The 15,404-nt window shown below is 46.2% G+C and overlaps 1 protein-coding gene across 4 annotated transcripts in view; it reads left to right on the forward strand.

Annotated features, from left to right (window-relative positions):
• The window catches only part of SRGAP3 (SLIT-ROBO Rho GTPase activating protein 3), a 264,685-nt gene extending 255,593 nt beyond the window's left edge, over positions 1–9,092 (forward strand). For 3 of the 4 annotated variants that reach the window (XM_047746053.1, XM_047746018.1, XM_047746028.1), the window contains 2 exons: positions 885–1,212; positions 3,872–9,092. In XM_047746053.1, coding sequence (XP_047602009.1) covers positions 885–1,212; positions 3,872–4,285 — 742 coding nt within the window. In that variant the 3' untranslated portion in view covers positions 4,286–9,092. The remainder of the gene's footprint in view (positions 1–884; positions 1,213–3,871) is intronic. The other variant, XM_047746038.1, reaches the window with a different exon arrangement.
• Positions 9,093–15,404: the final 6,312 nt, after the last annotated feature.

Genomic DNA, 15,404 nt, shown 5'->3' on the forward strand with positions numbered 1-15,404 from the left:
CTTGCCACTTCCAGCCTTCCCTCCCTTCAAATCTTTGTTGACCTCCCTAGAATGTGGCAAAATCGCCTATGGGTGGAGCCTGTTATCTTCAGAGTGCTTTCACACCTACCAAAGCTCCCTGGAAGGTGGGCAAGGAATGTTATGCCCATTTACCAGATCAATAAAGTGGGTCTGAAAGAGGACACAGGAAAGTTTGTGACAAAGCCAGCCCTCCTGATAGATACTCTAGTCCCCTTTTCACTCCCACAGAGCCTCCCTAAAGAGTGAAAGGTAGCCAGATGCATGGACAAGGCATGTTGAGTTTTCACTCCCGAATACCTAATTTTCCAAGATCTGGAAAAGCCTCATAGAAATCGCCCTTTGCTGGGGAGATTGGGGGTGGGCGACAACACTGGACTATGTTCAGTTCCCAGGGTCCCCCTCCTGTGCTTGCAGGGAGCTGGTGGTGACTTTTCGGTACAGTCAAGCCTCAATGCTTCAGACCAATTAAGAAGTCCTTCAGAATCATGGAAATGTCTGAACCACTTAAGAACATATCATGAGCCCAACTAACCATCACCAAAGCATTCTCAGGTTGAAATTCTCCTGGCCTTGACTTGACGTGTAGACAAGTTTCGTTTTGTAATTAGTAGCACCACCGTCTGCAGTTTGGAAAGCAGAATGCTTCCAATTCCTTCGAGTGTGCAGATTAAACCTGCCCCTTGCCACTGAGTTACCTACTCAGGCTGTGCTTTTGTTGCATAATTGAGTTTGGCTGAATGAGGCTTTACTATACCTGCTCCCTAGACTAGTGTGTAGTGTGTGGCCTGGGGTTAGCTGATCCATTCTGAGACTTGCCAGGGTTGACCTCTGCCCCATGCCCCTGCCCCCTGGCTCCTTTGCAGAGTGCGGTTACGATCTGACGGAGCGGCCATCCCCAGGCGCCGAAGCGGGGGCGACACCCACAGCCCACCCCGGGGCCTGGGCCCCAGCATAGACACGCCACCCCGGGCCGCCGCCTGCCCCAGCAGCCCCCACAAAATCCCCCTCACCCGGGGGAGGATCGAGAGCCCTGAGAAGCGGAGGATGGCGACATTTGGGAGTGCCGGCAGCATCAACTACCCTGACAAGAAGGCTCTCTCGGAAGGGCACTCGATGAGGTCAACATGCGGCTCCACCAGGCACAGCAGCCTGGGGGACCACAAGTCCCTGGAGGCTGAGGCCCTGGCAGAAGTAAGGGCCAGTGGGAAGGCAGGCTGGGCCAGCTGAGAACCCCAGAGGGTGGCTGGGTGGGAGCCTGCAGACTGGGGAGCCACTTTGTCCTTCACACCAGGCTCAAGGTTAAGCAAGCTGGCTTCCTGTCCCCCTGCTGGCCTCCCCAGGGGAGCAGAAGCTGGATGGGTGCAGCATGCCTGCCCTGGGGGCAGGCTGGTGAGAGGGATGCGGTAATGGCAGGTGTCTCCACAAGATGGCTCATTCATTCATTCATCTGATCATTCATTCATTCGTCTGATCATTCATTCATTCCTTTGTTGACAAATATTGATTGAGCCACTGTTGTGTGCCAGTCACTGCACTAGGCACCGACAGTACAGTGATGACCTAAAATGGCCCCAGGCCCTGCCCCTGGCTGTCCCATCCTCCCGAGCGCCTTTCTGCAGCCCCACTCTGCAGATTGCTGCATTATCTCTCAGACTAATGCAAGGCTCATGCCTAAACCACTCAGCTGCTCTTTCTCTGAGCTTTCTGTCTTTCTGGCTCACATCCTGCCAGGGTAGAGTGGTGGTGGGGATGGTGGTAGAGGGGTAACCATTGCATTTATTTTTTACAGTTTTACCTTTCAGTTCATGCTGGAGCACTGCAGAGAGAACAGTGAAGTCCATAGGGGACTTCATTTAAGCGAACGGGACACAGAAAGCGGGAGTTATCACTGCCAGGCTGGGATATAGTAAAGATGGGGAGAGGATTGCCATCTCTCCCCTCATATAGACAGTCCCCTACAGCTAATCCTTTGGGTAAAAGAACAAAAATCCCATTCTTAAAGTAGCTAGTGTTCTGGGCAAGGGATAAAATGTCATGAAGAAGCATAAAAGTTATTAGCCGTTAACCAGATATCCCATAGTCTCTTAGCAAAAAGGATAGGCAGGGACCCTGCCTGTGCCAGATTGGAGCCTGTTTGGGGGCCCCAGGGCAGGCAGGAGGCCGCCTGTGGGCTGGGGAGGAAAGAGGGTACAGGGGGACGTGGCTGTGAAAAGGGGCTGGAAGAACATCTCCAGGTCCCAACTCCCATCAGTGTGACCAGACTTGCAATTTTTCTGGCTTTGCCTCAGGGCAGAAAAGGGAATGTGTCCTAATAGTGCTCAGGGTCACCAGGGGTTGTGCACCACCCCATCCTGCAGTGGTTTTAAGTAATATTCCCTGTTGTCCCCTCAGCAGCCAGGTCGATTGGGCTGTGCCCTATTTGTGTGGAGGCATCCCTGCAACAGCTGTGTGAGCCAAGATATCTGGCTAAAGGGAATGTGGAACCACTGCCAGGCAGTTCACAAAGTTCCATCCCATCCATTATCTCATCCCATCTTCACAGGAAGTGAAGGTTTCAGCAGAGAAGCAAAGCCTGGTGCACAGAGCCTGAGACTTGTCCAAGGTTACACAGCCAGCAAATGGCAGAGGGGTCTTCCTGCTAAAAAAAATCCAGGCCCTTTGCCCTAGCTCAGAGCTCCTGTTTTGAAAGCTGACTTCTGGCTGCAGCGCCCCCTCCTGGCTCAAGGAGGAACAGAAGCCCTGGGAAGGTGGAGTGATGAGCCCAGTCCACCAGGCAGCCCCACCGGGCCCAGGTTCTGGACTGCCTCAGTGGGTCTCTGTGTCATTCAAAGTGCTCTCATTCTGGTGAGCTTTTACTCTCCAGGAATTACATAGATAGGTGGGAGAGGTTTTGTTGCTTTTTAAAATTTACATTTTTGAAAAAAGCAAACTTTTCTGATTACGATACAGAGAAGAATGTGACAGTTGCATTATTCTGGAGTGAACATTGTGGGATATTCTAATATATAACCACCAATGAATTTTTCAATGGGTGAGGATATTTAAAAAAATAATAATTGTAGGGTGCTTTGCGGGCTCAGTTGGAAGTGTGTGCAACTCTTGATCTCAGGGTTGAGTTCAAGCCCCATACTGGGGGCAGAGATTACTCAAATAAATAAATTTTTTTTTAAATAACAATAATGGTTAGGGACCTGGGCTCTAAGTTGAGACTTGGTATGTTACTAACTAGCTGTGTAACCTTGAGCAAGTTGCTCAACCAGGCGGAGCTTCAATTTTCTCATGTGTAAAATGAGCGTAATGGTAGTTCCTACCTTATAAGTGTGAGGATTAAATGAGCTGCAAAAAGGAAGGGCTTGGATTGGTGCTCTGTCATTACCACTGTTACTGCTATTATCATTGATAATGTGTGCTTACCGTCAGGAGCCATGCCAACCTCTTCACAGGGACTGTTTCATGTAACATACTCATCAGCCCCCTGAGGTCGTGTTATCATGATCTGTACTCACAAATGAGGATTCTGAGGCTCAGAAAGGTGAGCTAACTTGCCCAAAGTCACCTAGCAAGGAAGAAGCAGAGCCAGGGTTGGAACCCGTGTCTGTCTGACTCCAGAGCCTACCAGTAGTCTCACCTGCCCTCATTGCAGTCTGCTGCCTGTGCTGGCAAGTGCGCAGGTGATGCCCACACGGATTCCCTCAGTTGGTCGTAGGACACCCTGGAGGTTTCACCTCCATCCCAGCCACGAGGCTCGTGTATGGGGACACCACCCTAAGAAGCCCATAGGCCGATTAGCAGCTGGTCTGGTGCCCAGGCCTCCAGCCTCTGTGCTGACCAGAGCTCTTTCCCTCGGCAGGACATCGAGAAGACCATGAGCACGGCTCTGCACGAGTTGCGGGAGCTCGAGAGACAGAACACAGTCAAGCAGGCGCCAGATGTGGTGCTGGACACCCTGGAGCCCCTGAAGAACCCACCAGGCCCCATCAGCTCAGAGCCCGCCAGCCCCCTGCACACCATCGTCATCCGCGACCCAGACGCCGCCATGCGCCGCAGCAGCAGCTCATCCACCGAGATGATGACCACCTTCAAGCCGGCCCTGTCTGCCCGTCTGGCCGGCGCGCAGCTGCGCCCGCCTCCCATGCGGCCCGTGCGGCCAGTGGTGCAGCATCGCTCCAGCAGCAGCAGCAGCTCAGGTGTGGGCAGCCCGGCTGTCACGCCCACCGAGAAAATGTTCCCCAACAGCTCAGCAGACAAGTCGGGTACCATGTGACCTACAGGACGGGGCGGCACCACCCTGGCCCGCCGTGCGTGGCCCGCCATGGCTGAGGCTGGCCTCTCTGACTTCGGCGGCCTTCCCGGGGCTCCTGGCCTTGTCCAGCAGGGACCAGAAGGTCGCCTGGAAGCGCGTCTGTGCAGAGCTGAGGCCCAGATGCTGGCCACAGCTCACGTTCAGCCATGTGAATCCCACAGACCTCCCGTGTGTAAGCAGGCATCCAGTGGGCTGCAGGAGCAAGAGGCCCCCCGAGAGCATCTCCTGAGCTTGGGGCAAAATGGCCGATGGCTTCCCCGCATATGGTCACTGGAAAATTATTCTCTCGACGTTCTCTCTGCATACATAAATATGTGTGTATATATATGTGTGCATATATACACACATACATGTATGTATGTGTCTGTAGGTGTGTGTATATATATATATTTATGCATCTATATACATATACTAGATCTGGACACATGACTAAATGTATATAGGATCTCCTTTTTTCTTTTTATGAAACTTAGATTTACCTCAGACCCATGCCACCAAACACCTCCCGCTGAGTTACTTGGTGGGACTTGCAAGGACCTTTCTGGGAGAATTTAGAGGCCTCAGTGACTGCGAACGAAGCAATACACCACTAACTTGCAGAAAAACACACAAAAATAGTCTCCCACTGTCTCCAGAAGTTGTGGCCTTCCAGAACAGTCTGCCCCTAACGGAAGGGTGGGGACAGGCAGTACCCCAAGCAGGCTGCTCCTAGAGGTGGGGAACCCTTCACAGAACCCCCCTGTCCACCCCAGAGACCCTGCCTTTCCACCCAGAGGCCGAGGGCCAACTGTACCCCCGAAGGCACGGGAGGGTGTTGGTGAGATAGCCCCTGACCACAACATCCTTGTGTTTGTACGTAGATAAAGGGGATAGTGAGAACCTAAGCCCCGTCGTAGCACAGTGTTCTGTGTGGTTGGGAAAAAGAAAAAACAAAAACAGTGGTGTGAAACACTTCAAAACCTAGACACGCTGTAGGAATAAACCTGTGGTAACTATATAGGTTTAACTTATACCGTTTTCAAAATATTTAATTTTTCTTTTCTTCTTTCTACTAATTATATTGTGTCAGATCTGGAACTAAACAGGCAAGGAGGCTTTCAGTCATATCATTTTAATTTAAAATCAGTCTGTGACCTACTTTGGCTGGTGCCCTCCTGTGTGAGGCGCAGGAGCCTGCCAGCAGGGGCCCGAGAGGGGCCGTCCTTTCTGACCCAGAAAACACTCTGGTTGAGTTTATGCAGGTGAAATGGCTTCCCTCTCTCCCCTTCCCTTCCCAACCGCTGCTCCCCACTCCCTACCACCACCTCCAGAGCATTTAATGTAATCACAAAATATGGTGATAGAACCAAGGTGAGTGACTTTTAGGAATGAGGAGGAGACTTCTGCTTCTCACCTGGGAAAAGGCCTTCTGGATCACTCTTGTTCCATTTTACTTCCTCTTTTGATCTCTTTGTTTTCCAGAGATAGGCTGTTTCTGGCTAACGGAACACATACAGGTCAGATCCTATGGGGACCACTTTTATTCATCCCCTCATGCCAAGCCAAGGGTCTCCTCCTTATTGTTCTCAAGCTTCCTTTCTTTTTCCTGAGGCCTCTGAGTGGCGTCTCCATGGCTGTGGTTTGGAATCAGAAGTCCTGTGTTTTGAGTCTCATTCCCCACCCCATAGGAGCTGTGGGACTATGGACATGTCACTCCACCTCATTGAGCCCCAGTTTCCTGCTCCAGAAAATGAAGGCAATAAAGGTAAAATGTAAAGGAGCAAAGCTCTAAGCTGGAAAGCACTGTGCCAACATGATTGCTCTTTTCATTATCATTAGTAAGGTAAGCCTTTTAGATCAAAACCCATCCAGGACCTTCCTTTTGAAGTCTCCTAATGGCATTTGAGAACGGGGTGGTGGAATTTTCCTAACAGTTTCATAGGAGCCCTACAGCACAGCCCTACAGAGATACCACTTATTGATGCTTGAAATTCTGTCATGACCATTTCACCCCACTGGATTAAGTTTTGCCCTCTCCTCTGGTCCTCCATAAAAAGGTAAATACACCCCAGGGGGAGGGACCTATTAAGTCACTACTACCTGGGTGTGTGGGAGTGGTAAGCCATTACATTTTGTCGGAGGGATTGGCAGTTTGCACATTCAGTGGAAAAGTCGAGAAAGGGCACAAAAAGAGTGTCAGAGAGAGATCAGTGACAAACTCGACCTCCTTGTTTAGCCTAAAACCAATCGTTCTGTTTGAGCTCCGGGAAATGAAAGAGCCTCAGAACCAGTTAGGAGCCCCTCCATCTTTGAGCAGATGATGACATCCCCATTTTATAGCTTAGCAAAGAAAGCAAGGCCTTGGGATGTGCTGTGACGTGCCCAAGATTTAATGGATGGCCGGGAGTGAGGGCCGTGTCAGGCACTTCCTTGCAAGGACGCTATGCTGTCCAACCAGGACACAGGCTTCTCATTTCTACCCCAGAGATACTCCCGCACCTTAATGCAGTAGCCTCCTGTGCAAAATGTCACATTCTCTGCCATGACTACAAGATGAAAAGAGAAAATTTGAGTTGACGAATCTGTTGCTCGATATACAGAACACCAGTCAGACCATGTGGCTTTTCCTATGAATTGACTGCATCTTTTCCTTCCTGAAAATGGATCTGCCCTTAACCAAATGACCTAAAGGCAGAGCCTTAGCTGTTTTCTTTGAGCACCTATTTTTCCATTGGGAAATGGCTGATGAGTTCACATTTAGGGAAGCTCACACCCCATTCATCCAGCCCCAGATCCGATTCTTGACACAGAACCAAATGGAAAAATCCTTTCATGCACCACGCCCACCCCCCACTTCCTCATTCGGCACTATGCATGTCTCTGCCACCCTCCACGCGCAACCCGGTCCCATTCATGGTCACGGAGCACTGGCATTCTCTTCTTGACTCCTGCCTGTGTTAGTCCACTATATATTGCTGTATTTGCTTAAATGCTGGAAAGTAACTGTTAAAATGTGAAACTGTAATTTTTAAAAAGGCTATGATTAAATTATAGCCAATGCCACTCACCAAATCTTTGCACCTAGTAGATAGATCAATGTAAAAAACAAATACCAGAAACCTAACTGTACAGTGAGTGTGGGGGAAATGTAGTAACCTAGTTAGTAGTCCTCAATATAACCAATTGTACAAGGGGGAGTGGTGTTTACCTACTTGTTCATCGCCATTACTGAGAGCTATACTGATCAGTTCGTTGATAACGGGCATTTTATTTTTTTTTTCTTCACGGAATGATTTCTTTTCTTAACCTTCAACTTACCCTGAGGTCAAGCTTTCTGTCTTTATGTGTAACTGATGTTTAGTCTATTTTAGGAATGAACCAGCAAGATGTTCATTTAAAACTGACCAAAGACAATTCATTCCTGGTCTAGTTTCCTGGGCCTTGGGGCCCAGCCACCGCTAAAGACCTTTCTCCGATAAAATTGAGAACAAGCAGTGCTTCCTATCCCACTCTCCCTCTCTCCCTTTATTCCCCTTTCCTCTTAAAAAGCTGCTCTGAGCTGTGGGATTCTATGAAAAATTCTTGCCTTTCCTTGTTTTCAGTGCTAACGATTTCTCACCTTGAAGCGCCTTTTGAACCCCGGACAGAGCGCACAACTGGAGGGAATTGTAAGCTTGGGAATTAGACTTGGGAGTCTTTTCTCTGAGGTCACCAGGCCAAGGGGCAGGAGAGAAATGGATTCCCAAGGGATGAAAGGTTTCTATTCAACGAAGAAATCCAAGTGGGAAGAGACGCAGGGAATCAGAGCCAGCATTTGGCTCCCGGCTGGAACCAGCAGCTCAGAGATCTGCCTTATTAACACTTCAGAACTGGGTTGTGGTACACGAAGGGGAGCCAATGTGGGGAAGAGCCTTATGTGGGGCCAGCCTCTCTGTTGAAGTCCCTTGGAGTGCCTTGTTGGATATATTTCTTTCTCATTCAGGAGGCATGAATGCAGAGGACTTCCTGTGGCCTGGTGGCTCCTTGGCACTCAGCACACGTACTCGGCTGATGGAAAACCACAAGGACTAATGTGATGGTTCTTCCTCTCAGTCTTTCTATTCCTAACTTTTCACACATCCAGATGGTTCCACACTTGAGCAAATGCCTCATTCTCCTGAGAATCCCAGAAAGAAGAGTGGCTGGCTCACAACCATCGCAGGGGGCCCCCCCGCTGGCCTTGGGAGGACGGGCGGGGAGGACAGGGCAGGAGGGGGTGAGCGAGGTGTTGCTTAGCTGACTTTCTGCTATGCAGAGCTAATGCTGATGTTTCATGTCAACTTCCCCGGTTCTCTGGGGGCTCCTCTCCTCGGAGCAGCCGTGTAGAGAATTCCCCACATACCCAAAGCTGCCCTGTGGGAGCTGAGAGAAGGGACTTCGCTGTTGTGTCGGACTCCTCCTGGCTTCTCTGAGGTCGGTCTTGCCAGCATCCCGCTCTCCCATCCTCTGGGACTGGCCGAATGACCACCGCTGCCCCTTGCCAACACCACCTTCCTGTGTGAACTGTCCCAGGCAAATAACAAAGCTGTTCCTTGAACCAGAGCAACCAGAGTGCACTTTGCCTCCCTTAGACGGAAGTAGATTCTGGCTAGAGTTTCGGCTCAGACTCTAGTTCTGGGCAGTGTGACTGTTTACACGGTTTGGCAATAGATTTGGTTCTGATTGCTTCAGAGTGGCTGGTCAATTTAGTTTCCTTTGGTTTCCTTCCTCCCCAGACTGTGTCAGGAAAAAAACAAAAAACAAAAAACAAACAAAAAACAACCCTAGGAAATTGCTGGTTGCCTGTCCCCACGTGATGATAAGTGTCACCTTCTTCCGGATATCGTTTCTCTACCTTAACAACCAAACGCCCGTCCTATAGAGTGTCTGATTGGATCCTCTGTTGCGTATTCTGATGGTGCCTGCTGGTTTGACGTGGAGCTATCCTGTGAAATAAAACAGCTTAACTTTTCTCAAACACGTTCCTGTGGCTTTTTGGAAGGGCGAGGTGACATACGGGAGGTGGGGAGGTCCCAGAAGGTTGTTTCTGTGTGTTTCCTCTGGGAACCGTCCCTGAATCTCCTTTAGCTCAGATCCAACGAGGGGGGAAGGCCAAGGTTTCAAGGAGGACTGCTTCAGTGGTAGAGCTAATTGAGAAAGGTCATTGTGGGAGGCCCTCTGGGAAGGCAGAAGCTGCAAATGTCAAAACAAGGGCAAATGGGAGAAGGAGCTGTCATCTGCAAGAGTGCCTTCAGAAGTTTAAGACAGGTCTCCAGAGGCCACAGGATACTGAGTTCCCTCTGAAGGCATATGCAACATTTTAGCATTTGTGTCTTCACACATGTGATACTGCCTCTTGGATTAAAAAAAAAATGTGTGTGTGTGTGTGTGTGTGTAGTGTTTATTGATCACTTACTTCTGTCCCAGGCACTAGATTAAAGCCCTTTACATGCATTTTCTCAGCAAATTCTCACAATGGTTATTGAAGGTAAGTACCCTTCTTAAATCGTATTCTGCACATGGGGAAATGAGGCTCTAAGTGGTTAGGTGGCTCTCTCAAGGCTAGGCTAGGAAGTGAAGGAGCCCAGTCTGAGTCCAAAGCCATGCTCTGTACAAGTTCATCATACTGCCTGTCATTGAGCATGCCCATTACACCAGCGTTGATGGTGACATCCCATGATTAAGGTAGTGTGCAGCCTGCCACAGTCCAAGAAGCCTCCAGGCCTTTCCTTCCTTCCTTCCTTTCTCTCTCTCTTTCTTTCTTTCAAGATTTTATTTATTTATTTGACAGAGAGAGAGAGAGCACAAGTAGGCAGAGAGGCAGGCAGAGAGAGAGAGGGAAGCAGGCTCCCTGCCAAGCAGAGAGCCCGATGTGGGACTCGATCCCAGGACCCTGAGATCACGACCTGAGCAGAAAGCAGAGGCTTAACCCACTTAAGCCACCCAGGTGCCCCAGGGTCTTTCCTTTCTGATGAACTCTCTGGTGGGTCTTCATGCAGAGGCCTCTGTGCAGAAAATGAGGTCTTCTGCCAGGCTCAGGGACTTCATTATTCTCACCCTGAGCTCTCAGCACTCAGTGCTGGTCTCTTGCTAATGCCAGGCCCCAGTGCTGTGAAACTTTCTGACAGGCTACATTTTCTGTGCATTCCACCACCTGTTCACCTGCTTGTAGCAACCATGCTCACTTGAGAAACTCAGATCAGAGGCCTCTCGTTCAAGAGTGTAGGAAGCACCTTTGTGTGCATCGTGCCCCGAGTTAGCTCCTGGCAAATAGGTGGGTAAGACCTACCCTCAAGCTGCTCTCAGTCTAATTGCACAAAATGATCACTCCGGGATTCTGAGGTCTACTTTGACTCCTTGTAACAAGGATTAATAGGACAGTGTCTTTGTGCCACTGAGGCACAAAGAAAGGGCACATTTCAAGTGCTTGTGGGCTTTGCTGGCCACAAAGCAGTCCATTGCTCGACTGTCCACTTCTGGTCTTATCTGTTTAAGACTCTTGGTTTGCAAGTGATAAACTATCCAATCCAAACAGCTTTTTTTTTTTTTTTAAATGAACATATAATGTATTATTTGTTTCAGGGGTATAGGTCTGTGAATCATCAGTCTTACACAATTCACAGCACTCACCATAGCACTTACCCTCCCCAATGTCCATGACCCAGCCACTCTATCCCTACCCCCCCAATCCCCCAGCAACCCTCAGTTTGTTTCCTGAGATTAAGAGTCACTTATGGTTTGTCTTCCTCCCCAGTCCCATCTTGTTTCATTTTTTCCCTCCCTACCCCCCACAACCCCCCACCCCCCCTCTCAAATTCCTCATATGAGAGAGATCATATGATAATTATCTTTCTCTGATTGACTTATTTCGCTCAGCATAATACCCTCTAGTTCCATCCATGTTGTTGCAAATGCCAAGGTTTCCTTTTTTGATGGCTGCATAGTATTCTATTATATATATATATATATATATATATATATATATATATATATATATATCACATCTTCTTTATCCCTTCATCTGTGGATGGACATCTAGTTTCTTTCCATAGTTTGGCTATTGTGGGCGTTGCTACTATAAACATTTGGGTGCATGTGCCCCTTCAGATCACTACATTTATATCTTTAGGGTAAATACCCAGTAGCGTGATTGCTGGGGCATAGAGTAGCTCTATTTTCAACTTTTTGAGGAACCTTCATGCTGTTTTCCAGAGTGGCAGCACCAGCTCACATTCCCACCAACAGTGTAGGAAGGTTCCCCTTTCTCCACATCCTTGCCAGCATCTGTCGTTTCCTGACTTGTTAATTTTAGCCATTCTGAACTGGTGTGAGGTGGTATCTCATTGTGGTTTTGATTTGTATTTCCCTGATGCCAAGTAATGTTGCGTACTTTTTCATGTGTCTGTTGGCCAATTAGATATCTTCTTTGCAGAAATGTCTATTCATGTCTTCTGCCCATTTCTTGATTGGGTTATTTGTTCTTTGGGTGTTGAGTTTGATAAGTTCTTTATAGATTTTGAATGTTACCCCTTTATCTGATATGTCATTTGCAAATATCTTCTCCCATTCTGTTGGTTGTCTTTTGGTTTTGTTAACTGTTTCCTTTGCTGTACAAAAGCTTTTGATCTTGATGAAGTCCCAATAGTTCATCTTTGCCCTTGCTTCCCTTGCCTTTGGCGATGTTTCTAGGAAGAAATTGCAGCTGAGGTTGAAGAGGTTGCTGCCTGTGTTCTCAAGAATTTTGATGGATTCCTGTCTCACATTGAGGTCTTTCATCCATTTTGAGTCTATTTTTGTGTGTGGTGTAAGGAAATGGTTCAGTTTTATTCTTCTGCATAATGCTGTCCAAATTTCTCAAAACTATTTGTTGAAGAGACTGTCTTTTTTCCATTGGACATTCTTTCCTGCTTTGTCGAAGATTAGTTGACCATAGAGTTGAGGGTCCATTTCTGGGCTCTCTATTCTGTTCCATTCATCTATGTGTCTGTTTTTGTGCTTGTACCATACTATCTTGATGATTACAGCTTTGTAATAGAGCTTGAAGTCTGGAATTGTGATACCACCAGTTTTGGTTTTCTTTTTCAACATTCCTCTGGCTATTTGGGGTCTTTTCTGGTTTCATATAAATTTTAGGATTATTTGTTCCATTTCTTTGAAAAAATTTGATGGTATTTTGATAGGGATTGCATTAAATGTGTAGATTTCTTTATTCACAATATTTTTGTGAATATATTCACAATATTTTTCACATATTCATATTATTCATATATTCACAATATTTTTTTCTTCCAATCCATGAGCATGGAATGTTTTTCCATTTCTTTGTGTCTTCTTCAATTTCTTTCATAAGTACTTTGTAGTTTTCTGAGTACAAATTCTTTGCCTCTTTGGTTAGGTTTATTCCTAAGTATCTTATGGTTTTGGATGTAATTGTAAATGGGATTGACTCCCTAATTTCTCTTTCTTCTGTCTTGTTTGTGGTATATAGAAATGAAACTGACTTCTGTGCATTGGTTTTATATCCTGACACTTTACTGAATTCCTGTATGAGTTATAGCAGTTTTTGAGTGGAGTCTTCTGGGTTTTCCCATAAAGTATCATATCATCTGTAAAGAGTGAGAGTTTGACTTCTTTACTGATTCAGATGCATTTTCTTTCTTTTTTTTTTTTAAGATTTTATTTATTTATTTGACAGACAGAGATCACAAGTAGTCAGAGAAGCAGGCAGAGAGATAGAGGAGGAAGCAGGCTCCTGGCTGAGCAGATAGCCCGATGTGGGGCTCGATCCCAGGACCCTGGGATCATGACCTGAGCCGAAGGCAGAGGCTTTAACCCACTGAGCCACCCAGGTGCCCCTGCATTTTATTTCTTTTTGTTTTCAGATTGCCGAGGCTAGGACTTCTAGTACTATGTTGAATGACAGTGGTGATAGTGGACAGCCCTGCCATATTCCTGACCTTAGAGGAAAGCTCTCAGTTTTTCCCCATTGAGGATGATATTCTCCATTGAGGATGGGTTTTTCATTGATGGCTTTTGTGATATTGAGATATGTATCCTCTGTCCCAACACTTTGAAGAGTTTTGATCAAGAAAGGTTGCTGTACTTTGTCAAATGCTTTTTCAGCATCTTGAGAGTATCAAATGGCTCTTGTTCTTTCTTTTATTAATGTATTGTTTCACATTGATTTATTGTGGATGTTGAGCCAACCTTAAAGCCCAGGAATAAATCCCTGGTGAAAAATCCTTTTAATCCTTAATGTATTGTTGGATCCTATTGGCCAGTATTTTGTGTCCCTGTTCATCGAGGGTATTGGCCTGTAATTCTTTTTGATGGGGTCTTTGTCTGGTTTTGGGATCAAAGTAATGCTGGCCTCATAAAAAACAGTTTGGAAGTTTCCCTTCCATTTCTATGTTTGGAAAGAGTTTCAGGAGAATAACTATTAATTCTTCTTTAAATGTTCGGTAGAATTCCCCTGGGAAGCCATCTGGCCTTGGGTTCTTGTTTGTTGGAAGATTTCTTTCTTTCTTTCTCTTTCTTTCTTTCTTTCTTTCTTTCTTTCTTTCTTTCTTTCTTTCTTTCTCTCTCTTTTCTCTTTTCTCTTTTCTTTCTTTTTTTTGGGAGGGGGGGAGATTTTTGATGACTTCTTCAATCTCCTTACTGGTTATGGGTCTGTTCAGGTTTTCTATTTCTTCCTGGTTCAGTTTTGATAGTTTATACTTCTCTTGGAATGCATCCATGTCTTCCAGTTTGTCAAATTTGCTGGCATGTAGTTGCTCATAATAGTTCTTATAATTGTTTGTATTTCTTTGGTGTTGGTTGTGATCTCTCCTCTTTCATTCATGATTTTATTTATTTGGGTCCTTTCTCTTTTCTTTTTGATAAGTCTGGCCAGGGGTTTATCAATCTTATTAATTCTTTCAAAGAACCAGCTCCTAGTTTCATTGATTTGTTCTACTATTTTTTTGGTTTCTATTTCATTGATTTCTGCTCTGATCTTTATTATTTCTCTTCTCCTGCTAGGTTTGGGCTTTCTTTGCTGTTATTTCTCCAGCTCCTTTAGGTGTAGGGTTAGGTTGTGTACTTGAGACCTTTCTTGTTTCTTGAGAAAGGCTTGTATCACTATATATTTTGCTCTCAGGACTGCCTTTGCTGTGTCCCACGGATTTTGAACCATTGTGTTTTATTATCAGTTGTTTCCATGATTTTTTTCAATTCTTCTTTTTTTTTTTTTTTAAAGATTTTGTTTATTTATTTGACAGAGAGAGATCACAAGTAGACAGAGAGGCAGGCAGAGAGAGAGAGGAGGAAGCAGGCTCCCTGCTGAGCAGAGAGCCTGATGCGGGACTCGATCCCAGGACCCCGAGATCATGACCTGAGCCGAAGGCAGTGGCTTAACCCACCAGGTTAAGCCACCCAGGCGCCCTCAATTCTTCTTTAATTTCCTGGCTGACTCATTCATTCTTTAGTAGGATGCTGTTTAGCCTCCATGTATTTGGGTTAAAGTCCCCTACTATTATTGTATTATTGTTGATGTGTTTCTTTAATTTTGTTATTAAGTGGCTTATATAATTGGCTGCTCCCATGTTAGGGGCATAGATATTTAAAATTGTTAGATCTTCTTGTTGGACAGACCTGTTAAGTATGATATAGTGTCCTTCTTTATCTCTTATTATAGTCTTTGGCTTAAAATCTAATTGATCTGATATAAGGATTGCCACCCAGCTTTCTTTTGATGTCCATTAGCATGGTAAATTGTTTTCCACCCCCTCACTTTAAATCTGGATGTGTCTTTGGGTCTAAAAAGAGTTTTTTGCAGACAGCATATCAATGGGTCTTGTTTTTTGATCCATTCTGATACCCCCTGTCTTTTGATTGGGGCATTTAGCTCATTTACATTCAGGGTAACTACTAAAAGATATGAATTTAGTGCCATTGTATTGCCTGTAAGGTGACTGTTACTGTATATTGTTTCTGTTCCTTTCTGGTCTGTTACTTCTAGGTTCTCTATTTGCTTAGAGGACCTCTTTCAATATTTCCTGTAGGACTGGTTTGGTGTTTGCAAATTCTTTTAGCTTTTGTTTGT

This window comes from Lutra lutra, chromosome 1, assembly GCF_902655055.1.
Source record: "Lutra lutra chromosome 1, mLutLut1.2, whole genome shotgun sequence".
Lineage (NCBI taxonomy): Eukaryota > Metazoa > Chordata > Mammalia > Carnivora > Mustelidae > Lutra > Lutra lutra.